The following is a 24,175-nucleotide window of genomic DNA, read 5'->3' as shown; positions in this document are numbered from 1 at the left end:
CACAGCACATGCACACGGTGGGCACAGGACCTTATATGATGGGCACAGCACATGACATGGTGGGCACTGCACATTACAAGTGGGCACTGCACATTATATGGTGGGCACAGCATATTATATGGTGGGTATTGCACATAGCATGGTGGGCACTGCACAGCACATGAGAAGGTGGGCACTGCATGACACCACATGACATGGTGGGCACTGCACGACACAGCACATTACATTGTGAGCACAGCACATTAAATGGTGGACATCGCAAATGACATGGTGAGCCCTGCATAGTACATTCCATTGTGGGTACTGCGCGGCACATGCCATGGTGGACAATGTACAGCACATTACATGGTGAGTACAGAACATTAGATGGTAGGCACTGCATGGTGCAGCACATGACATGGTGGGCACAACACAGCACATGACATGGTGGGCACTGCACATGACATGGTGGGCACTGCATGGCACAGCACATTACATGGTGGGTACAGCGCATTACATGGTGGGCACTGCATGGCACAGCACATGACGTGGTGGGCACAGCGCATTACATGGTGGGCACTGAATGGCACAGCACATTACATGGTGGGCACAAAACATTACATGGTGGGCACTGCATGGCATAGCACATTTCATGGTGGGCAATGCAACTTCACATTACATGTTAGGAACCACACATGACATGGTGGGCACTGCTGAACAGCACAGCACATTACACAGTGGGCACAACACACTACATGCTGGGCACAACACATGGCAGGGTGGGCACAGCACATGACATGACATGGTGGGAACTGCACATGACATGGTGGGCACTGCATGGCACAGCGCATTACATGTTGGGCACTGCACATTACATGGTGGGATCACTGCATGGCACAGCACATGACATGGTGGACACTGCAAATTACATAGCGGGCATTGCAAGGCACAGCACATGACATGGTGGGCACTGCACATGACATGGCGGGCACTGAATGGCACATCACATGACATGGTGGGCACTGCACATTACATGGTGGACACTGCAAGGCACAGCACATGATATGGTGGGCACTTCACATTACATGGTGGGCACTGCAAGGCACAGCACGACATAGGGGGCACTGCACATCACATGAAGGGCAATGCAATGCACAGCACATGACATGGTCGGCACTGCACATTACATGGGGGCACTGTAATGCACATGACATGACAATGTGGGCACAGCACATTACATGGGGGGCACTGCAATGCACAGCACATGACATAGTGGGCACAGCACATTACATGGGGGCACTGCAATGAACATGGCATGACATGGTGGGCACAGCACATTACATGGGGGCACTGCAATGAACATGGCATGACATGGTGGGCACAGCACATTACATGGGGGCACTGCAATGCACAGCACAACATAGTGGGCACTGCAATGCACAGCACATGACATGGTGGGCACTGGGCACAAGAGAGCATATTACATGGGGGGAAGTTGGCAGTCTGTCCCCTAGCACAATAATTACACAACACCTCCCTAACAAATGTACTAACCTTATCATAACAGCATGTAAGATATCCTTCCTCCCGGGCTCCTGCTGGTTAGTAGGGATGAGCCGAACACCCCCCGGTTCGGTTCGCACCAGAACCCGCGAACGGACCGAAAGTTCGCACGAACGTTAGAACCCCATTGACGTCTATGGGACTCGAACGTTCGAAATCAAAAGTGCTCATTTTAAAGGCTAATTTGCATGGTATTGTCCTAAAAAGGGTTTGGGGACCCGGGTCCTACCCCAGGGGACATGTATCAATGCAAAAAAAACTTTTAAAAACGGCCGTTTTTTCGGGAGCAGTGATTTTAATGATGCTTAAAGTAAAAAAAAAAAAGTGAAATATTCCTTTAAATATCGTACCTGGGGGGTGTCTATAGTATGCCTGTAAAGTGACGCGTGTTTCCCATGTTTAGAACAGTCCCTGCACCAAATGTCATTTTTAAAGGAAAAAATCTCATTTAAAACTGCTTGCGGGTTTAATGTCATGTCGGGTCATGGCAATATGGATGAAAATCAGTGAGACAAACGGCATGGGTACCCCCCAGTCCATTACCAGGCCCTTTGGGTCTTGTATGGATATTAAGGGGAACCCCGCACCCAAATTAAAATAAGGAAAGGTGTGGGGCCACCAGGCCCTATATACTCTGAACAGCAGTATACAGGCGGTGCAAACAAGACAGGGACTGTAGGTTTGTTGTTAAGTAGAATCTGTTTGTAATTTTGAACATTTTTAACGTGTTTAGCTCCAGCCAAAAAATCTTTTCTAAGCTTTTTGGAAAACATAGGGAAGGGTTATCACCCCTGTGACATTTGTTTTGCTGTCTTTCCTCCTCTTCAGAAGATTTCACCTCACTTTTTTGTCCCAATGAAAAATGTTTTTTGAAAATTTGGGTTTTTTTGTGGAACAAGGATTGGAAAGCATCAGTGGAAAGGAGAAATTGTTTTCCCATATTAACTCTTACAGGAGAGAATTTCCCTTCCTAGGGGTAGATTTCATCTCACTTCCTGTTGTCTCCTTCCGTTTGCAAGTAGGAGTCGTTTGTAAGTTAGATGTTTGAAAGTAGGGTCCTGCCCTATATACTCAGCAGAAATTTGGGCCTTAGGTGTTGCTGTGGCCACAACACTGTAAGCCCTCACAGGGCCCTGCTGTGAAATATTAGATCAAGAATTGTAATTACATGCCCCTGTTGAACAGGAGCTGAAAAATTAGGCCTTAGGCACTGGTGCTGGTGCCACAACACTGCAACCCCTCACAGACACTCTAGTTGGAACGCAGGAACGAGCCCTGCTGCAAATTATTGCTTCAAAAATTGTAATTACACGCCCCTGTTAGACAGGGGCAGAAAAATTGGGCCTTAGGCACTGGTGCTGGTGCCACAACACTGCAACCCCTCACAGACACTCTAGTTGGAACGCAGGAACGAGCCCTGCTGCAAAGTATTGCATCAAAAATTGTAATTACACGCCCCTGTTAGACAGGGGCAGAAAAATTGGGCCCTAGGCACTGGTGCTGGTGCCACAACACTGCAACCCCTCACAGACACTCTAGTTGGAATGCAGGAACGAGCCCTGCTGCAAAGTATTACATCAAAAATTGTAATTACACGCCCCTGTTAAACAGGGGCTGAAAAATTGTGCCTTAGGCACTGGTGGTGGCGCCCAGAACCAAAAATGTTCTTACAAGCTATCAGCGTGATGATTGAGGAGGAAGAGGATAATTACTCAGGGATAGTCACTCAGCATCAGCATAGGCAGTCTTTGAAGGGATCTGAGATTTCAAAAAAAATTATTCGGTTACATCAGCATCAGGTGCTTGGTAGCTGGTGGTGATCCAAGACTCATTCATTTTTATGAAGGTCAGCCGATCGACCGAGTCGGTGGACAGACGCACCCTGTGATCGGTTACCACGCCTCCAGCAGCACTGAATGTGCGTTCCGAAAGAACGCTGGATGCAGGACAGGCCAGTAGCTCAATTGCATACTGTGCAAGCTCTGGCCAGTGATCCATCCTCAAGACCCAGTAACCCAGAGGATTTTCGGTGGGAAAGGTGTCCAAGTCTGATCTTGCCCCTAGGTATTCCTGCACCATGTAAAACAGACGCTGGCGATGGTTGCTGGAACCGATCATACCTTGGGGCTGCGGACCAAAAAATTGTCTGAACGCATCGGTCAGACGGCCACCTTCTCCACCGCTCCTTCTTTGACTGACCGAAGCCTCAGCAACACGTTGTCCAGAAACAGGAGTTTGTAACCTCCCAGTCTCTGGGAACGCGTTGCACAGACCTTTCTGCAAGGCCTCCCGAAGATGTTTCATCCTCTGCTCCCTCTGCGATGGCAAGATAAGGTCCGCAACCTTACCCTTGTAACGTGGATCAAGGAGGGTTGCCAGCCAGTATTGGTCCTTCTCCTTGATACCACGAATACGAGGATCCTTACGCAGGCTTTGCAGGATCAGGGAGGCCATGCAGCGTAGGTTTGCTGAGGCATTCGGTCCGGAGTCCTCTGGGTCACTAAGAACGACATGGTCCGCAGCCACCTCCTCCCAGCCACGTACAAGTCCATGTGTTTCTTGGGACTGATCCCTTAAAGACTGCTGCTGATGCTGAGTGCCAGGCTCCACCTCCATACTGACACAATCTTCCTCCTCCTCCTCTTCCTCCTCGTCCTCTTCCTGTGTGATCGGCGGGCACGCAGGAACACTGTCTGGATAAAGGGGGCCTTGAGAGCTAAGGAAGTCCTCCTCTTCCTGCCTCTGTTCTGCCTCAAGTGCCCTGTCCATTATTCCACGCAGCGTGTGCTCCAACAGGTGGACAAGGGGGACAGTGTCACTGATGCATGCACTGTCACTGCTCACCATCCTCGTGGCCTCCTCGCATGGTGACAGGACAGTGCATGCATCCCTGATCATGGCCCACTGGCGTGGGGAAAAAAAACCAAGCTCCCCTGACCCTGTCCTGGTGCCATAGTCGCACAGGTACTCATTGATGGCCCTCTGCTGCGTGTGCAGCCGCTGCAGCATGGCCAACGTTGAGTTCCACCTGGTGGGCATGTCACAGATTAGGCGGTTCTTGGGCAGGTTAAACTCCTTTTGGAGGTCCGTCAGCCGAGCACTGGCATTATATGACCGGCGGAAATGCACACAGACTTTCCTGGCCTGCCTCAGGACATCCTGTAAGCCCGGGTACCTGCCCAAGAACCGCTGCACCACCAAGTTAAGGACGTGAGCCAAACAGGGCACATGGGTCATTTGTCCCTGTCGGAGGGCAGAGAGGAGGTTGGTGCCATTGTCGCAAACCACCATTCCTGCCTTAAGTTGGCGTGGCGTCAACCACCTCTGAACCTGCCCCTGCAGAGCTGACAGAACCTCTGCCCCAGTGTGGCTCCTGTCCCCCAAGCACACCAGCTCAAGCACCGCATGGCATCTTTTGGCCTGCGTACTTGCGTAGCCCCTTGAACGCCTACGGAGCACCGCTGGTTCCGAGGAAGAGGCCATGGAGGAAGAAGAAGAGGAGGGGGTGGAGGAGAGAGGTGTGTCACAATCAGCATTTTGGAGGCGTGGTGGCGGAACAACCTCCAACACTACTGCACCTTGTCCTGCATCCTTCCCAGCTGCCAGCAGAGTCACCCAATGCGCCGTGAAACTTAGGTAACGTCCCTGTCCATGCCTGCTGGACCATGAGTCAGCGGTAATATGCACCTTACCGCTGACCGCCCTGTCCAGCGAGGCATGGACATTGCCTTCCACATGCCGGTAGAGAGCCGGAATCGCCTTCCGTGAGAAAAAGTGGCGTTTGGGTACCTGCCACTGAGGAACCGCACATTCCACAAACTCACGGAAGGGGGCAGAGTCTACCAACTGAAAAGGCAGCAGTTGAAGTGCTAGCAATTTTGCCAAGCTAGCATTCAACCGCTGGGCATGTGGATGGCTGGGAGCAAACTTCTTTCGGCGGTGCAGCAGCTGGGGCAGGGAAATTTGCCTGGTACAATCTGACGTCGGTGTACCAAAAGCAGATTGCCCACAAGTACTTGGCTGTGACACACCTAATTCTACACCTTCATTCCTCTCACTGCAGGTCTCAGAGAGGACTGAAGGTCTAGTGGGGTTGGAAATCTCAGCTGATGAGGAGCAAGGAGAGATCCTCTTTGTTCTTTGGTGTGGGTCTTTTAGATACGCTTGCCAACGAACTGCATGGCAGGTCAACATATGTCTGGTCAAGCATGTGGTACCCAAGCGGGAGATATTTTGGCCACGCGAGATACGCTTGAGACATATGTTGCAAATAGCAGCGGTGCGATCTGATGCACTCGTCTCAAAAAAGGCCCACACCAAAGAACTTTTTGAATAACGCGCAGAGACTGCAGCGCCCTGCACATGTGGAGCTTTGGGGTGTGATGCAGTCAATGTGCTGCCCTTAGGCTGGCCCCTGGAGGGCATCCTGCCTCGTTGGTGATGTGCTGCCGCCTCCTCCTCCTCCTCCTCCTCTCTCCTATCAGGCACCCACGTTGAGTCAGTGACCTCATCATCCCCTCCCTCCTCATCACTGGAGCAAACCTGGCAGTATGCTGCAGCAGGGGGAGCATGACTGCCAGATTGCTGTCCTTCTTGGGCACCCCCTCTGTCCGCGCTCATGTTACTGCCTTCATCGAGCTCAGTATCGTCATCAGAGCCTTCCAAACGCTGGGCATCCTCCTGGAGCATGTACCCAACACTGTGGTCAAACAGTTCGAGGGAATCCTCATGAGGACATGGTGGAGCTAGGGAAGGAGTCACTGATGACATTGAGCTGAGGGAAGAGGCCGCTGCTTTGCCAGACAAAGCACCCTGGGCATGGGTGAGAGAGGATGAGGAGGATGAGGACGGCTTGGTCATCCACTCGACCAAGTCTTCCGCATGTTGCGGCTCAACATGGCCAGCTGCCGAAAAAAAGGCCAAGCGTGTCCCATGGCCACGTGCTGATGAGGATGCACCGTCTCCACGACCAGCACTAGACACAGAGCCTGCTTGCCCTCTCTTATTGGCTTGTGACTGTCTGCCTCTCCTTCTTGGCCTTCCAGACATACTAATGGCCTGTAGCTGCACTAAGCTGGGATAGAACACCTGTAATTTTCTTCAAGTAGCTTTATATACTGTAACCAGACAAGCCTGCCTGTCAGTAGGAAGATAACAGGAACGGATCTAGCTGAACACTGTGAGCAGGACGCACTGTACTAAATGTAAATAGTCTAGCTGCCTGACCGTGGTACTAATAGGATCAAATAGAACACCTGTAATTTTCTTCAGGTAGCTTTATATACTGTAACCAGACAAGCCTGCCTGTCAGTAGGAAGATAACAGGAACGGATCTAGCTGTACACTGTGAGCAGGACGCACTGTACTAAATGTAAATAGTCTAGCTGCCTGACCGTGGTACTAATAGGATCAAATAGAACACCTGTAATTTTCTTCAGGTAGCTTTATATACTGTAACCAGACAAGCCTGCCTGTCAGTAGGAAGATAACAGGAACGGATCTAGCTGAACACTGTGAGCAGGACGCACTGTACTAAATGTAAATAGTCTAGCTGCCTGACCGTGGTACTAATAGGATCAAATAGAACACCTGTAATTTTCTTCAGGTAGCTTTATATACTGTAACCAGACAAGCCTGCCGGTCAGTAGGAATTTAACAGGAACGGATCTAGCTGAACACTGTGAGCAGGACGCACTGCACTAAATGTAAATAGCAGGAACGGATCTAGCTGAACACTGTGAGCAGGACGCACTGCACTAAATGTAAATAGCAGGAACGGATCTAGCTGAACACTGTGAGCAGGACGCACTGCACTAAATGTAAATAGCAGGAACGGATCTAGCTGAACACTGTGAGCAGGACGCACTGCACTAAATGTAAATTGCAGGAACGGATCTAGCTGAACACTGTGAGCAGGACGCACTGCACTAAATGTAAATAGTCTAGAAGATAACAGGAACGGATCTAGCTGAACACTGTGAGCAGGACGCACTGCACTAAATGTAAATAGCAGGAACGGATCTAGCTGAACACTGTGAGCAGGACGCACTGCACTAAATGTAAATAGCAGGAACGGATCTAGCTGAACACTGTGAGCAGGACGCACTGCACTAAATGTAAATAGCAGGAACGGATCTAGCTGAACACTGTGAGCAGGACGCACTGCACTAAATGTAAATTGCAGGAACGGATCTAGCTGAACACTGTGAGCAGGACGCACTGCACTAAATGTAAATAGTCTAGAAGATAACAGGAACGGATCTAGCTGAACACTGTGAGCAGGACGCACTGCACTAAATGTAAATAGCAGGAACGGATCTAGCTGAACACTGTGAGCAGGACGCACTGCATTAAATGTAAATAGTCTAGATAGAAGATAACAGGAACGGATCTAGCTAAACTGAATACAGTGTATATATATATATGCAACACCTGGGATGCATATATATACACAATACACTGTAAGTGCAGCTAACTGACTGACTGTTCTGCCTAATCTATCTAACTCAAATCAAATGACACTGTCTCTCTCTCTCTCTATCTCTCAGCACACCGGAACACACACTACACAGGGCCGCCGTGCAGGCGGCCTTATATAGTGTGGGGTGTGTACTAAATCCCCTGAGCCATAATTGGCCAAAGCCACCCTGGCTTTGGCCAATTACAGCTCTCTCTACTGACGGCGCTGTGATTGGCCAAGCATGCGGGTCATAGTGCATGCTTGGCCAATCATCAGCCAGCAATGCACTGCGATGCCGCAGTGAATTATGGGCCGTGACGCGCCACACGAATTTAGCGCGAACGGCCCATAACGTTCGCAATTCGGCGAACGATCGAACAGCCGATGTTCGAGTCGAACATGGGTTCGACTCGAACACGAAGCTCATCCCTACTGGTTAGGAGAACATCAGCACCCCTCCCCCAGACAGCTCCCAGACACAGAGGATCTGTATCAGTGTAACAGATGCTGTGATAGGAGTCAGGCATTGGTAGGCATGCTGTTTGCATATGTTAAGGGAAAAGTGACATGCATAGTGCATACAATCCTCTCACCTCTCTACAGCCAAGGAAGTTCCCCTCACTCACGCCATGCTGGAGCTGTCCCTGGAGAAGATAGAGGGAGGAGGTGGGTGGAGCCATCATTCACACACTAGGCGTGGAGGAGGAAGAAGTTAAATCCTCCTCCGCTCACTCCACTCTGAAAGCTGGGACCTCCCTCTCCTCCTCCTTGGCTCTGACATGACATCACTGGTTGCTACACGCCAGGCGGGCAGGCGTTAGCAACCAGTGAGAGTCCAGGCCAGAAGCGTGGCTGTTCAACAACACCGGCGCTGCTGCTGATTCTAAACAGTGAGAGAGACACTTGGCAGTCAGTAATATTTCTCGGGGGGAGCAATTGCCCCGTTGCCCCCCCCCTGGATCCGCCCCTGCCTTGAGTCTGTGGATGGGGAGTCAGTTCAGTTTTTTATTGTTCAGACCTCTGGCTGGACGAAAAAAGACTGAGCCATGCATGGCCAGCTTTAGTCCACCAAATTCTTAGGTGTCATTCTAAAACAGAGCTTAAAGACAAACTCCGGGAAGATTAAAAAATCCACCCTTGCAGTTTGCCCCAACACACACACAAACACACACACCACACTGCAAGGGTTTAATGAGGGGAGAGAGGAAGAAGCTCTATCGCTAACCTTACACACCTTGGCATGCTCCTGCTCTGTCCAAAGCATTGATCATTGTGTCATCATATATTATACTGCATTATTGTATACAACAAATATTATACAACAATATTGTACATTAGGGAGGCTGGAGTGCAACTTGAGCCAGGTTCAGCTTACAGAGCAGGCTGCAGGGGGTTGGTCACAGAGCTTGAAAGGTCCTGCTGGAGCAAGGAGTGGGGTAAGTATTTACTTCCTTTTCCTCTGCCCCTAGACTAAATGAGCATTTAACCCTTGCAGTTTGAAGGGACCTCACTGCAAGGGTAGATTTTACATTTTCTGGAGTTGGGCTTTAAGAGCTGAGTCCATTCCTGGCAGATCAACATTCTGTATTTGCAAGTTCCTAAAAGGGATATAACATGGGAAATGTGCATGCTCCAGGATATACTGCATACCTTTTTTTTTCCTTGTGATACGCTTTAATGTGTCCAGGTATTTCTTTGTAATCACAAATATTGCACAACCATCATCTGTTTATCATACTATTAGTTAAAGGTGCCCCTATAAACGGTCCCCGATCATTCCATTAGAACTGGTCACAACCTTAAAAGATCCTGTATTTGTTGCAGCTTTGCAGAGTTTAACATTTGATTCAGGATTATTTATGTTCTTTGAATAGAGGGGAGAAAAAGTTGAAATTTGTCCACAATTTTCCATCAAGTCTGGTCATAGCTCTGAAGGTCAAGTTATTAGTATGATGTGATGTTTTCATATCATAATACACATAAAGTCTTAAACACTACTGAAAGTCACATGTCATTTATTTATATTTAAGTTTAATTACATATGTATTACTATAATAGCACAACTATTACTATTACAACACTTCGTGTTGGCTGCAGCACGTCAAGCACTACCACACTGAGCACGGTTGCCCCACAGGGATGTGTGCTCAGCCCGCTACTCTTCACACTGCTGACCCACGACTGTACTGCCAAGTTCAGCTCCAACCGTATCATCAAGTTTGCGGAAGACACAACTGTGGTAGGTCTCATCAGCAACAATGATGAAACGCTCTACAGAGAGGAAGTGGAACAACTGGTTAAATGGTGTAGTACAAACAACCTGTTCCTTAATGTAAACAAAACAAAGGAGGTTGTGATGGATTTCAGGAGAAAATATTGTTGATCACCACCCACTGACCATCGACAGCTTGACTGTGGAGAGAATAAGCAGTATTAAATTCCTGGGAGAGCACATCTCAGAGGATCTTACCTGGACAACCAACATCACGTCACTAACCAAGAAGGCACAACAACGCCTATATTTTCTCCGCCACCTTAAAAAAGCCAGTCTCCTCCACCCATCCTTACTACATTCTATAGGGAACCATTAAAAGCATGCTGACCAGCTCCATCATTGTCTGGTATGGGAACTGCAGTTCTGCTGACCGCAAGACCCTGCAGAGGCTAGTGAAGACGGCTGAAAAGATTATTGGTGTCTCTCTCCCCTCCATCCTGGACATTTTCCATACACGGTGCTCCAGCAAAGCTACCAGTATCGTGAGGGATCCTACCCATCCCTCCCACAGTCTCTTTCAGCTCTTGCCATCAGGTAGAAGGTACCAGAGTATCATAACCAGGACTGTCAGACTGCTCAACAGTTTTTTCCCCCAGGCTGTGAGAGCCCTCAACTCCAATCCTCTTTGAAACCTTTTCTACAACCTATAAATTGTGACCAGGAACGTCTCATGTCCCCTCCTTTTTAATCTTAAATATGCACTAGACACTTTTATAAACACTTGCTGCTACAAAGACTTTTGGAAACATATAGTATATGTACAGTTACGTAGTTCCCAGATGTGTATAGGTTTTTTTATTGGTGTTTTTATTCATTGTATATTTATTTATAATTATGTTTAATTTGTATGTAGCACCGTGGTCCTGTGAGATACGACATTTCGTTCTACTGTATGTACTTACGTGTAGCAGAATGACAATAACGCTTGACTTGACTTGACTTGACTAATAGCTATGTCTTCTCCTGTGTCCTTATTTATACATGCCAACATATAGTCCTTGGTCAAAGTACTCTCCATGGGGTTCTCCATAGTACTCGCCATAGGGTACTCTATTATTTACCTGTTCAGCTTATATATGAAAATTTTAATAAATTGTAAATAGTTTTTTTATGTGTTTTTGGTGAGGGCAAGATGAAAGTTGTCATGAGATCATATGGGTTGTATAGGTTTCTGAAAAGTTAAATAATGAAACATGTTATTCTCATTCACAGCTTGCTAAACGCCATGGAAACATCTATACAGTGTGGCTTGGTGAAACTCCACTAGTTGTGCTGAGTGGCTGCAAAGCTGTAAAAGATGGCATTGTGTCCCATTCTGAGGAGCTGTCAGGACGCCCTGTGGCTGGATTTTTAGGGGCCCTTCTTGGGGGTAAAGGTAAAAAAAAATTTCCCAGTATACATACATAGTCTGCAGTATATTGAAGGTTTTAAACCATGGCAATGAGTGTTCTTTTTGATGAAAAAACATAAATACAATGAAGAGTATAAAAATATACTTTATTGAATGTAAATGGAAAGGCAAATGAAAGGAAGGAAAGAGGCCATCAGCGTATATTGATGCATACAGTTGCAAGGTATAATATTCATACATTAAACATTGTGGCGTGCTACTATACAGCCTTCACGAGATACAAGCAAGAAACTTGGAGGATCTGGTGCATCATGGGACATGTAACACTATTTATAATTACAGAACTACAGACCTAAAGTTCCTCAAGTACAGACTATCCTCTGTGCAAAACCTCTTGTCTACTTCTCATATTAAAAACTTTATTTTGCCTAAAGGATAAAGGGTTGCACGTATTATCAATGGAAATGAAGCTTGCTAAAATCCTGCAACTATCCTGTCTATGAAGCTCTCTTCATATATAACTAGAGTATCACTTTTCACCTCAGGTTATCAATTAATTCCCCCTTTCTTAATAGGTATAGTCACCTCTAATGGACACACATGGAAACAACATAGACGTTTTGGGCTAATGACCCTGAGAAACTTAGGACTTGGAAAATGTGGCCTGGAGTCACGTATACAAGAAGAAGCTTTCTGTCTGATGGAGTCATTTAAAGCCAAGAATGGTTAGTCCAATAGGGTTGGTCTAGAATAGCCTATAGTTTTTACTGTTCATATATTACCTGTAGGTAATACTGTACGCTAATGCTATAATACATGCATGACATTATTTTAAAAAGACTGCTATTGGTTATTGCATTTTAGTGCTGAGAAGTAACTGTAAAAATTTTCATCTGATTTAGGAGAACCATTTGATCCTTCAATGATGATCATTTATTCTGTGGCAAATGTTATTTCTGCTGTGGTGTTTGGACACCGTTTTTCTATTGATGATGTAATTTTCCAGAAATTGGTGAAATGCAGTCATGATCTTCTTGAAAGCATTGGTTCAGCATGGGCAAGGGTAAGTATAGATAAAGTTGGGTCTTGATTTTATTCTGGGTATGAATTAGTTGATTGATGTGCATATTCTAATAATAATAATAATAATAATAATAATAATACTTACTTTTTACCCAGCTATATGATTCTTTTCCATGGCTGATGAAACATCTACCTGGCCCTCATCAGAAAGCCTTTGCAATTATGGAATACTTACATCAGTTTACCAACAATGAAATCAGAATGCATAAAGAAAACGGATCATTAGAGGAACCTCAAGATGTCATCGACTATTACCTGGCCCATATTTTAAAAGTAGAAAATTAGCCACTGTTATTTATTTATTTACTTAGACAGTGAAAGATATTTATTTAGATGTGCAAAATATTATCACAATGCATGCTTGAAATATTTCAGTAAGATGCCCAATAAATATACTAATGATTACTTGGGTAGGGAATTATTTGAAGGGAAATTTAGGCATGTTGCAGCTGTCAGGACCACAACATGACCCAGAGGAGGGCAGTATGTACATGACTACTTCAGTTATGTAAGGATTTACTGTACAATATATGCTTTATAAAGTACATCTTGTCGTGTTGTGAGAATGTATGTGTCTTGAAGAATTGTGGTGTTTTCACACTGGTACCTGTAAATTACTCTTGCGGTGTCCATGAAAAGAAACCTATACTACTAGTAAAATGGAAGCTGCCATTGCTGACCTCCTTCCAGGAACACTAATTGCCTGGCTGTCTGTAGCTTTGGTACTTTCAGAGTTAATGACCTGCAACAAACATGGAGATTAGACAGCCATAGTGAAGTCAGAACTCTTGACCTGAATACTTATTCCAGGTCATTGCCTCAGAATGTACTGAAGTACTGATATTGTGGATGACTTACTAAAGACATAGAGAATGTGCACTTAGCAATGTAAATGTTCACTTTGCAGAGTGAATGTTAACTAACACTAGGAAATAGGTTGAGGATGTGTTCACTTCAATCAACTAAAAATATGTTAGGAAAAAACCCTGTTTGTTATTTCCCTTGCACATATAACTTTCAAAGTGAACATTGACTTTGCTAAGTGAACATCCTCACAGTAGTGACCAGGACGGGAAGGCATAGACAGCAATACAAACTTTTTAACTGTAGTTGAACTTTAAATTGCATGTTTGCCTTACATGTCTATTTTTATAAAACATGTATTGCTTTGATCTATAAAACAATTTAAGGTCAAGTTCATGACTGTTTAGCACAATATATTTTCTGTGATGTTCTTTCTGAGTGCCTTTATATACATTTTAAAGGGTAAGATTTTTTTTTATGAAATCTCACCTGTATCTTCCTAGACAGCAGGGGAAAAAAAATCCACCTTTGATGAGAACAGTCTGATTATACTGGCCACTGATCTCTTTATGGCGGGGATTGAAACCACAGCCACCACCTTGCAGTGGGCTTTATTATACATGGTGGCTTATCCTGATGTACAAAGTGAGTAAAAAAAAAAAGAATACAGTTTTGCAAAAGTCACATATTTTGCTTAATAAAAAAAAAAAATACAATTTCAGGATGCTTGACTACCAGACATGTTTTTTGCAGTCAAACACATTCAAGTGTCTCTGTTTATGTTCACTTTTTAGTTTTTGCCTCATCAAAGGCAATGTATCTTGTTTGGTATACATCTTTTTTATCATGATCAGAGTTAAAAAATACTTTATTCATAAATAGCAAATGTATTTATTTATTTTAGTAAATGTATTTATATAGCGCCAACAATTTATGCAGTTCTTTATATATGCTATATTGTAAATTCACATCAGTCCCTGCCCCCCCCCAAAGAGCTTACAGATTTAATGGGGCTGTACAGACTTTCAATCAGACAGAGGGAATATGAAGGTAAATAGTCTCCGCTGTGTTCGGTCTTTGGACAACCCATAATGCTCTGTGATACCATTGTGTTATTATTGTTTATTACATTTTTTTCAATATTGTCCTTAATATGCATACTCAATAATCTAATAACATTGCTGGTTCATCCAGATGCAGTGCATACCCATAATAAACATGACAGATATTTGGTAAAGCCTCTGTAGCCTGCCCTTTTCTGTAGCCATCTAGGACAGGCATAGAGGAACAGGAACATTTCCAGGGACATTGGGAGCTGAGGATGGGGGCTAGAAATATTTGCATGGGAACTGCTAAGTCTATTTGTGGGAAACATGTAAATCTCAACTAAAAATTAAAAGACAAAAAAGTATACCTGCACCTCAATTTATAGTCCCCAGCCGTGAACCTATAGACTGTTCCAGTTTACCATTACCTATTCTCAAACCTACTTCATGGTCCCCAGCCGTGAACCCATAGACTGTTTCAGTCTAGATACACTTATTCTACAAAACTCATGGCTCCCAGCAGTGAGTGAAAGACTGTGTTGCTGCTGTTTAGAGAGAGAGAGAGAACTGTCCTCTGCAGAAGTGTTCTCAAGCGCTTTCGGAGTATCTCACACCACCCCTAATCCCCTCCCAAGTTTCTACAAGCAATAAAATAGAAAAAGACAAACTCCTAGACTGTTCAATGAGCCACAGTGAATGAACTGTTGCTATGTGCCTGACTGCATTAGCACTGGCTTGGGAAAGACCCTGCCAAGTCTACACCTAATAGGCACCACTTTGGGTTACATCTATTGAGACCAAAATGGTAAGGATACTCTTTTCTAACCAAAAGCTTGATTCTGTTTGATGGGCTGTGGACACAAAAAAATCCCCTTATGTAAAATATTTTTACAATTGAGGTGAACTACATTATGTTTAATATGCCTACTGTATGCTGATTATATTATTGTGTAAGTAAAACAATTCTTGTCACAGAGATGGTGCACAAGGAGCTGGATGCTGTTCTTAATGGATCTGTAATTTACTATGAAGACAGAAAGCGGCTTCATTACACCAATGCGGTCATTCATGAGATTCAACGTTATGGGAATATAATAGCCGTGGGAATTGCAAGAACCTGCATAAGAAATGTGAATGTCTGTGGTTACTCTTTGCCCAAGGTGAGAGCTTGGTAAATTTGAATTAGTATTCTGTGTTATCTCATCACATTACTAAGGCAGTTTTTTAGTATACAAATCTTTTATACCATAATACATTTTGGAGCAATGATTGTATTTTTTTATTTTTTATAATTTCATCCTTCAAGAATACAATGGTTCTGCCCAACCTGGATACTGTGCTGTATGATTCTGAATACTGGGATACTCCTCATCGTTTCAACCCTCATCACTTTCTGGACAAAGATGGGAAGTTTTCAATAAATGAGGCATTTTTGCCCTTTTCTGCAGGTAGGAGCCCACACATTTTTAAGCAGAAGTGTAGTGTCCTATATTCTTTTTTCAGGCTAAATACATTTTATGCACAAGTAGGGAAAACACCTTTTGACCATGCCAGAATTCCAATGTCCTTGTAACTCTCTGTGCACAGAACTGATTTCTCAAACAATGGTATTGACATTCCCAGATATCTTCTGTAAACTACGGAACACTTCCCAACAGTGTATTGGAGAAGTAGACAGGAAGTGTGCTATGGTTAGAATTATCTAGTGAACATAAAGGAGAAAAGGCCTTAAAAAAAACAAATGCAGTCATAATGTCTAAAGAAAGCTGCTTTATAATAAAAAAAAATTCTGGGTGTTTACATACACTTTAAGCCCCAACTAACTGATCAGAAGGCATGCTTTACCATTGCAGGTTAGCAAATAAAGGCACTTGATTGATTGCGTTGGGCAAGCATTTTATTTCATTTAATCTTGCTGTTACAAAATAGCCCTTCTTTTAAGTGTTACAGATTGTGAATTGCTAGTTTATGTTCTGTAATCCCATATAGTGTCCAAATGCCAAAGTGTGCAATACTCTCATTCCATCAGTTTTCCACTGCTTTTTAAGGGGCAGATCGCTAAAAAATGTTAAGTCTTTTATTCTACACTTTTTCTAGAAAGGGTCTCCTCTGATATACGGACATGTATAAGGTGTCTTTATATTATTTTGCTACAGCACCAAAGTCTTGTAGTAGAAAAGCTGCCCTTCTTGCCATAATTCAAATAATGGGTGACATTTAAAGTATATCTAAAGCCAAAAGCTTTTTTTTTTTTAGATAAAGTTGGGATGGTCAAAACCTCAGGTTTATTTTTCTTTTTTCTTTTGCCATCTATGTCAAATTGAGGATACTTTTCTACACTATCTGTCCTGTAGATACAACAGGAAGAAGAGGATACCTCTTTAAAGTTAGAGAAATGCCCTATTAGATTCACATTAGACATAACAATCTGACCATATAATCTTTGTCAAACAATTTACCCAATGCTATGTAATATGAGGACCTACCTAATCTATACAATTGTTCTACATTGAATCAGGCAAGCTCTCACACTACAAAGTTTTTGTAGATCTTAAACAGATTGTACAATCAGACAGAAACATGTGTAGTGAATTTTAGTTGTAACTCGAAAAAGTATCCTAACTGGAAGATTTCCACTCTACAGTATATGTGAATTTAAAGAGTGATAAGTCTGAATTGACCAAATGCTTCCAATAATCTAGGGTGGGGGCCATACGTGACTACTATTTCAGTACAATGGCTTTGCTGGCATAAAATAATAGGAATCCCAATGGCAGGGTTTTTTTTTCTCAGAGAATGGGTGCAGGAACTCCTCCCTTCTGAGTCATCCTTTGTCTCTGCCCCCTACCCACCTCTGAGCACCGTCCCATGGTTCCACCCCCTACCCACCTCCCTGTACCGCCCCTTTTAGAGAATACAGAACCAAGTATAATTTTCTGCTACTAAGTAATTTGTATGGAATTTGATAGACCCCACCCCAGCAACAATAGACGCCACCCCAGCAACAATAGACCCTACCCCAGCAACAATGGATCCCTCACACAAAAAAAGATCCCCCAGCAACGATGGACCCCCTAGCAACAATGGATCCCCCATGAAACAATAGATCCCCAGCAACAAAGTACCACCCCAGCAACTGTAGATACCCAGCAGCAACAACAGATCTCCCAGCAGCCAGCATCAATAGACCCTCCAGCAGCCAGCAGTAATAGACCTCTCCCTCAATGGTACATCCCTCCTAGCAACAATTGACCCCCTGACAACATAAGACAATAGACCCCACAGCAACAATAGACCCCACACAAAAATAGATCCCTACCAGTGACAATAGATCCCCCAGCAGACAGCATCACTAGACCCTCTAGCACACCCCAGCACTACTTGCCATAAAATACATCCAGTGCTGGAGGTGCCGGCACTGCGTTCCCCCCACGTTCCCGCTGAAAAAAAGCCCTGCCCAATGGTACTGTAAGGGCCCTAGTTGGGGCTTGAGGATTAACTAGGCCCAACAGGCATATGTCAGTGCTCAGTGAGACTGAAATGGTAGTAAACTGGAAAAAATAAATGTGAGAGTTCAATCCAAAACTTTTGAATCGAGGGACAGTTCCAAAATACCTGGATAAAATCAGCTGGGTCAACTGTGCATCTCCAACATTCTGCTGAAACAGAGGGATGAATCCTAAGTAACCGTTGGGGAGTAGGATATATTCTGTGTAGAATTTTAAATTGGATCAGTCGATCTCTATTGTAAACTAACTGCAACATGGGGTGGTCCCAGGTATCCTTTCTGTCCAGCCCTGGGGCCTCTGCTCTTCAGACAGTGCAGAGAGTCTCAAGACCTTTATGTACAAAGGACAACACGGCCTTATAGATCATAGATAGAGGTTTAGTTAGATTGTTGTCTCACAATAGAGTTTCCAACTCGGAGGAGGTGAGTGACAAGGTCACTCACCGCCAAACTGAGTTTGATACACATGATGAAGCTGAAGGTACCAGAACCGAGTGAGAGAGGGCATATTGTTGTTTTAGAGCGTCAAAAGTTAGCAGACCACCGCTGTCACAGATCTGGCCAAGGTACTTGATCCCCTTTGATACCCAGATAACTGAGTCGGGTATAATTAAGCAAATAGTTTTAATCCAGCCAAAACCCAACTCCAACAATGAGAAAAAAAAAATCACCCTTGCAGTGGAGCCCCGTCACACTGCAAGGGTTACATGCTCATTTTTTCTAGGAGCAGAGGATTAAAGTGAGAATAAAGCCTCCAGTTTTTTAAAATTACCTGCTCTGTGCAATGGTTTTGCACAGAGCAGCCCAGTTCCTCCTCTTCTCTGGTCCTCCACTGGCACTCCTGGCTCTGCCCCCGTCCACCCATAGAATGCTTTAAAGTAAAAAAACGTTAGGTTCTAGAACCACTTTAAAGAGTAAATACTTACTTTACTCCTCACTCCAGCAGGTTCCCTCTAGTTCTGTGACCATCCCCCAGTAGCATGCTCTGTAAGCTGCGACTGGCCACTTCAGCTTCTTCATACATGCCAAAGCAGGGCAGTTTCTTTAATGTTGACAGCCTAAGACCCCATGCACACTAGGCATTTAGCCTCGATGAATGTGGATCTGGTGTTTAGCCACTGGCAGAGGGCACAGGTGTGCCATCCAACTCCACTGTCAACAGCCTGTCAGACTCTATGAGAGGATGACAGCTGCTCCAGCTGGACATGGCTGGGTGGCACACTCAGTGGTACTTCCATTTAGTGTAGTATTTTCCAAGAGATGAATCCCCAGAACACACACTACTTGCATTTTGGGCACTCATCCTTGGCCACATACTGCACTAAACGTAAGTACAGCTACGAGCACCTGCCAGCCCTTTCCAGCCGCAGCAGCTATCATCCTCTCATAGAGTTCGACAGGCTATTGCCATCGGGGCTGGATGGCACACCTTCATCCTTCACCAGCGGCTAAAGACCAGAGCCACATGCACCGGGGCTAAATGCCCAGTGTGCATGGTGTCTTAGGCTGTCAACAATAGAGAAATTGCCCTGCTTTAGGCTTGTGTTGATGGCATTGGTTAAACATTAGTTTAAGTCACTTCTGATATCATTTAGAATTTATGGACAGGTGCATTTGACCTGCAGTAGACCTTCTTCTGATCTGCATTTGACCTGCTTCAAGCAGGCTTTGCATCCCCTTAGACTTGTATAGCAATGCACAACCCGTGACACACACAGACAGGCCCCTACCCTGTCCATCACTCTGCTCTTGTACAGCTCTGCAAGAGACATGAGTATATTAGGAAAAAAAATTCACATCAGGCTTCCCTGCACAGCCTTGCATTACCTAACTCCTCTCTGACACAAGACATACCACAGGAATGTTCTAATATCTCAAACCTGCCAGAACCTAAAATTCTAGGTATCCAACAGATTTAGACTGATACTTGCACCAGTGCAGAATTGAAGTGTAAATTAGCTAGTAATCTACACTACTAAACTGTAGAATTCTGGTAAGTCCTTTTTTCCTCATTTACAGGTGCCCGGGTATGTCTCGGGGAGCAGCTTGCCCGGTATGAGCTCTTTATCATTTTTACCACTCTTATGCGATCTTTCAGCTTTCATCTTCCAAAAGGAGTAACAGAGGTGAACACCAATTATGTCTTTAAGTTGACCCTACAGCCTCATCCATACAAGATTTGTGCTATACCTCGATAGGTTTTGGAAATATAGGTGCAATGTTAGCCATAGAAGACTATGTGATTGCTAAAGGGCCCAGCAGACCAGGAGATTGCTAGCATCAGGTCTGCATATTAATCTACCAAGGCAGCAAAAATGTCTGTAAAATAAAACTGTATAACAATACTGCAATTTATATAGGTTAGGTGTCTTTTTCAGTTTACAGTGACAGCAATGGTATGCTGCAATGTTAGTTAGTTAGTTAGTTAGTTAGTTAGTTAGAATAGTAAGAATTTCAGTAGTGGAGTTGCATCAGAGAAAGTTAAGTTTTTAATTTCCTATAGAGTGAGGTTGATTTACTAAAGACAAATCAACTGCTCGCTTTGCAAGGGAAGTAATCAGAGTTTAGTGAATGAGGTGAAGATCTACTGACTTCCATTATCCAATCAGGTGCAAGCAAAAATGCTTCAAGACATGCTCAAAAGCTATTGTGTGTATCCCACGCTGGTCTTCAATGACTGCTGCCAGGTTTCAGCTCCCAAGTTGAGTGCATCTAGCTCAGTGATTGATCATACAGTATAGAAGCAGGAATGCACACTGTCTATGTCAGCAATGTAATGCTAGTCCAAAGATTGACTTCAGCTCAATCTCCTCCCATATGCCATGCCCCTCTGATGCATTTCACCCTAATCCTAATAGGGCTTAATTATAGACAATTTAGCTCTATTAGGGTGAAACGCATCAGGTGGTGCTTGGCATTTGGGGGGAGATTGAGCTGAAGCCAAACTTTGGACTAGCGTTACATGGTTAACTTACACAGTGTGCAATCTGGCTTCTATACTGGACAAGAAAATAGGCTGTTTTATTTTTCTTGCATGTGATTGGGTTTTCTTTGCAATGTAAAATTTCACCACATTCAGTTAACTCCCTTGCAAAGTGAACAATCTATTTGCCCTTAGTAAATCAATCCCACTGCTGCAGGTGATAAGTAGAGTTTAGTAAACAGCCCATCTGCTTTGCTCAGTCCTTAGTAAACCTTTCTTCCAACTATTGTTATATGGCGGCAGGTCGGCACGTTCTTGCAAATCGCCATAGGTGTACATCGGCTCTTTTAAGAGCCGTAGCAGGCACACGCTGTACACCCGCTGTACAATGTAGGACCCGATGCGCGTGGCCGACGGCCGAGATGTCCGCTGGCCACCTGCGATCGTGGGAACGAGAGCCAGAATGGTGATCTGTCAATGTAAACAGACAGATCCCCGTTCTGAAAGGGGAGGAGAGACAGATCTGCTGTTCCTAGTAATTAGGAACAACAATCTCTCTCCTCCTCCAGTTAGCCCAGCCCCCATACAGTTAGAAACACCTCCCAGGGAACACACTTAACCCCTTGATCGCTACCTAGTATTAACCCCTTCCCTGCCAGTGACATTTACACAGTAATCAGCGGCTATTTTTGCTCTGTTCACGGATCTGTCTGCGGCAATGTTGCAGTCCCGCTAAAAATCACAGATCACTGCCATTACTAGTAAAAAAAGAATAATAATAATAAAAATTCCATAAATCTATCCCTTATTTTGTAGATACTATAACTGTTGCGCAAACCAATCAATATATGCTTATTGCGATTTTTTTTTTACCAAAAATATGTAGAATATATATATTGGCCTAAACTGATGAAGAAATATGTCTTTTTTTATTTTTTGGGGATATTTATTATAGCAAAAAGTAAACAATATTGTTTTTTTCTCAATATTGTTGCTTTTTTTTTTTTTTAGCTCAGAAAATAAAAACCACAGAGGTGATCAAATACCACCAAAAGAAAGCTCTATTTGTGGGGAAAAAAGGAAGTCAATTTTGTTTGGGTACAGTGTCGCACAACTGCGCAATTGTCAGTTAAAGCGACACAGTGCCGTATCGCAAAAAATGGCTTAGTCATTAAGGGGGGAAATCTTCTGGTCTGTAAGTAGTTAATACATGTATTACATTATTGTTGTAAAGAGCTACAATTGACCTGTGATGATTGTTTGTCAGTCCAATCAAGTTACTGAAATAACTTTCTAGTACTCACCACACCTACTGTATATTCAAATTTGATAAAGATTTCAAGTAAACAAAAAGCAACTACATGAAATTGTCCAAAAGTTTCTAAACAGGCTGTCATATTAGTAACAAGCATTCATCGCAATTTTACAATAATTTGCTGCAATGGACATCATTTTATTCCAATGTTTGAACACGGTCAGCTTTATATTCTAATCCTTTATGATTTCATTATTAAACATTGACATTTTTACTGAAAATGCTTGAAATTGTCATGTGTTTGCCTTATAGACAAATGTGTTTCATTCAAAACTGCTATGTGTAATAACAGCCATGTTTCCAATGCTATTCTTAGTAAGAATCAAAAGGAAAGTGTGTATTGTCATTGAGCACATCTTTTGTGTTATTATTGCAGTGTAAAGTATGTTTATGTGACTTTTTGGATGCAGTCTTCACATTTCTGTTATCAATTTAAAGTGGATGTGAACTCTAACAAAGAACTTCACTTATTTGCTCCTTTTCAGTCTGTTAAATATACTTATTGAGTGCAGAATGATTAGCCGTAGGGGTTAATTGACTAAAGGCAAATCCACTCTGCACTAGACGTGCACTGCAAGTGCACTCGCTGTAAATCTGAGGTGAAGATCTGAAATCAGGGGAAGCTCTGCTGATTTTATTATGCAATCATGTACAAGCAAAAATGCTGTTTTTTTTATTTTCCTTGCATGTCCCCCTCAGATCTACAGTGACTGCACTTCCAAGTGCACTTGCAGTGCACTTGTAGTGCAAAGTGGATCTGCCTTTAGTAAATAAACCCCTTTGTGTTGTAGAGATCTGAGAGTGGTAGTGATTGAGTAGTTTAGAAAAAAAACATTGGGCAGGGCTGACACCACTCAGTCTGCAAAAATGCTGTGTGCTTTAAGCCCACAACAGGATTTGCGAACTGAGTGCATTTCTAGCTATTTTTCTGTACTTTCAGGGTTTTTAAAGTAATAAACATGGGTAAATGTGCATGTATTACAGAGATATACTGCATGTTTTTTTTTTTTTGCCTTTTTATAAGTTAGCCACTAGAGGAAATGCTATATTTCATATCACCTCCCTGCTTATCAACATACAATATCAGCCTCCCTAATTAATCCCTTACACCACTAGGGCTGTCTTTAACGTGGGGCAAAAGCGGTAGCTGCCCAGGGCCCAGTCATTGTTGAGGGGCCCAAAGCAGCTGCCCCTTAAGCCCCTTGTCATGGGGAACCCCCGGGCCGGTGGCAGCGTGAACAGGGAGAAGCGAGAGCCTGGGAGGGAGAAGAGCTCCCTGACCACTGGAGAGGTGAGGAGCAGTAGGTACAGCATACCCGACATGGCTGCACCACCCAGAGCCTGGATTCCTCCAACCTTCTCTCCACTCCCAGCTCCGACAGTGGCCCGGAGGGCAGGCTGATCTGGGGGCCCACAAGGATCGGCGGGAGGCGCAGGCATACAGGGACTGCTACTCGGGACAGCCCGCGGTCTATCGAATTTAAATGGATCCGCTGGAAGAAGCAGAGCACCTCACTCAGAAGGAGAATGGGCCCTGCCCACTGCTGGCCAGCATGAACGTCCTATGGAAGGTACTGGGCAATGGGCATCACATACCTACCCACAGACAGGGACTGGGACAGGGGGTGCACAGAAGGGACTGCAGACAGGGCTAGGCGTCTCCCTCTCATCCTTCCCTCTCACCACCTCTCTCTTACCCCCCTTTCTCTCTCACCCCCATTCTCTCTCTTAACCCCTTCTCTCACCCCTCTTGTTCTCTTACCCCCTCTCTCTTACCCCTTCTCTCTCTCACCCCTCTCTCTCACCCCCCATTCTCTCTCTTAATCCCCTTCTCACCCATCTGCCCTCTATCTCTGACCCTCTCTCTC

General features: G+C 44.3%; 1 protein-coding gene across 1 annotated transcript in view; it reads left to right on the top strand.

Moving 5' to 3' along the window:
* The window catches only part of LOC141144462 (cytochrome P450 2J6-like), a 28,910-nt gene extending 8,643 nt beyond the window's left edge, over positions 1–20,267 (top strand). Inside the window, exons 2-9 of the mRNA XM_073630216.1 lie at positions 11,490–11,652; positions 12,204–12,353; positions 12,531–12,691; positions 12,808–12,984; positions 14,019–14,160; positions 15,537–15,721; positions 15,868–16,009; positions 20,089–20,267. Coding sequence (XP_073486317.1) covers positions 11,490–11,652; positions 12,204–12,353; positions 12,531–12,691; positions 12,808–12,984; positions 14,019–14,160; positions 15,537–15,721; positions 15,868–16,009; positions 20,089–20,267 — 1,299 coding nt within the window. The remainder of the gene's footprint in view (positions 1–11,489; positions 11,653–12,203; positions 12,354–12,530; positions 12,692–12,807; positions 12,985–14,018; positions 14,161–15,536; positions 15,722–15,867; positions 16,010–20,088) is intronic.
* The last annotated feature ends 3,908 nt before the right edge of the window (positions 20,268–24,175 follow it).

This window comes from Aquarana catesbeiana, linkage group LG01 (assembly GCF_042186555.1).
Source record: "Aquarana catesbeiana isolate 2022-GZ linkage group LG01, ASM4218655v1, whole genome shotgun sequence".
NCBI classification, from domain to species: domain Eukaryota; kingdom Metazoa; phylum Chordata; class Amphibia; order Anura; family Ranidae; genus Aquarana; species Aquarana catesbeiana.
The sequence above is the reverse complement of the archived record's forward strand: the minus strand, read 5'-3'. Positions and strand labels throughout refer to the sequence as shown.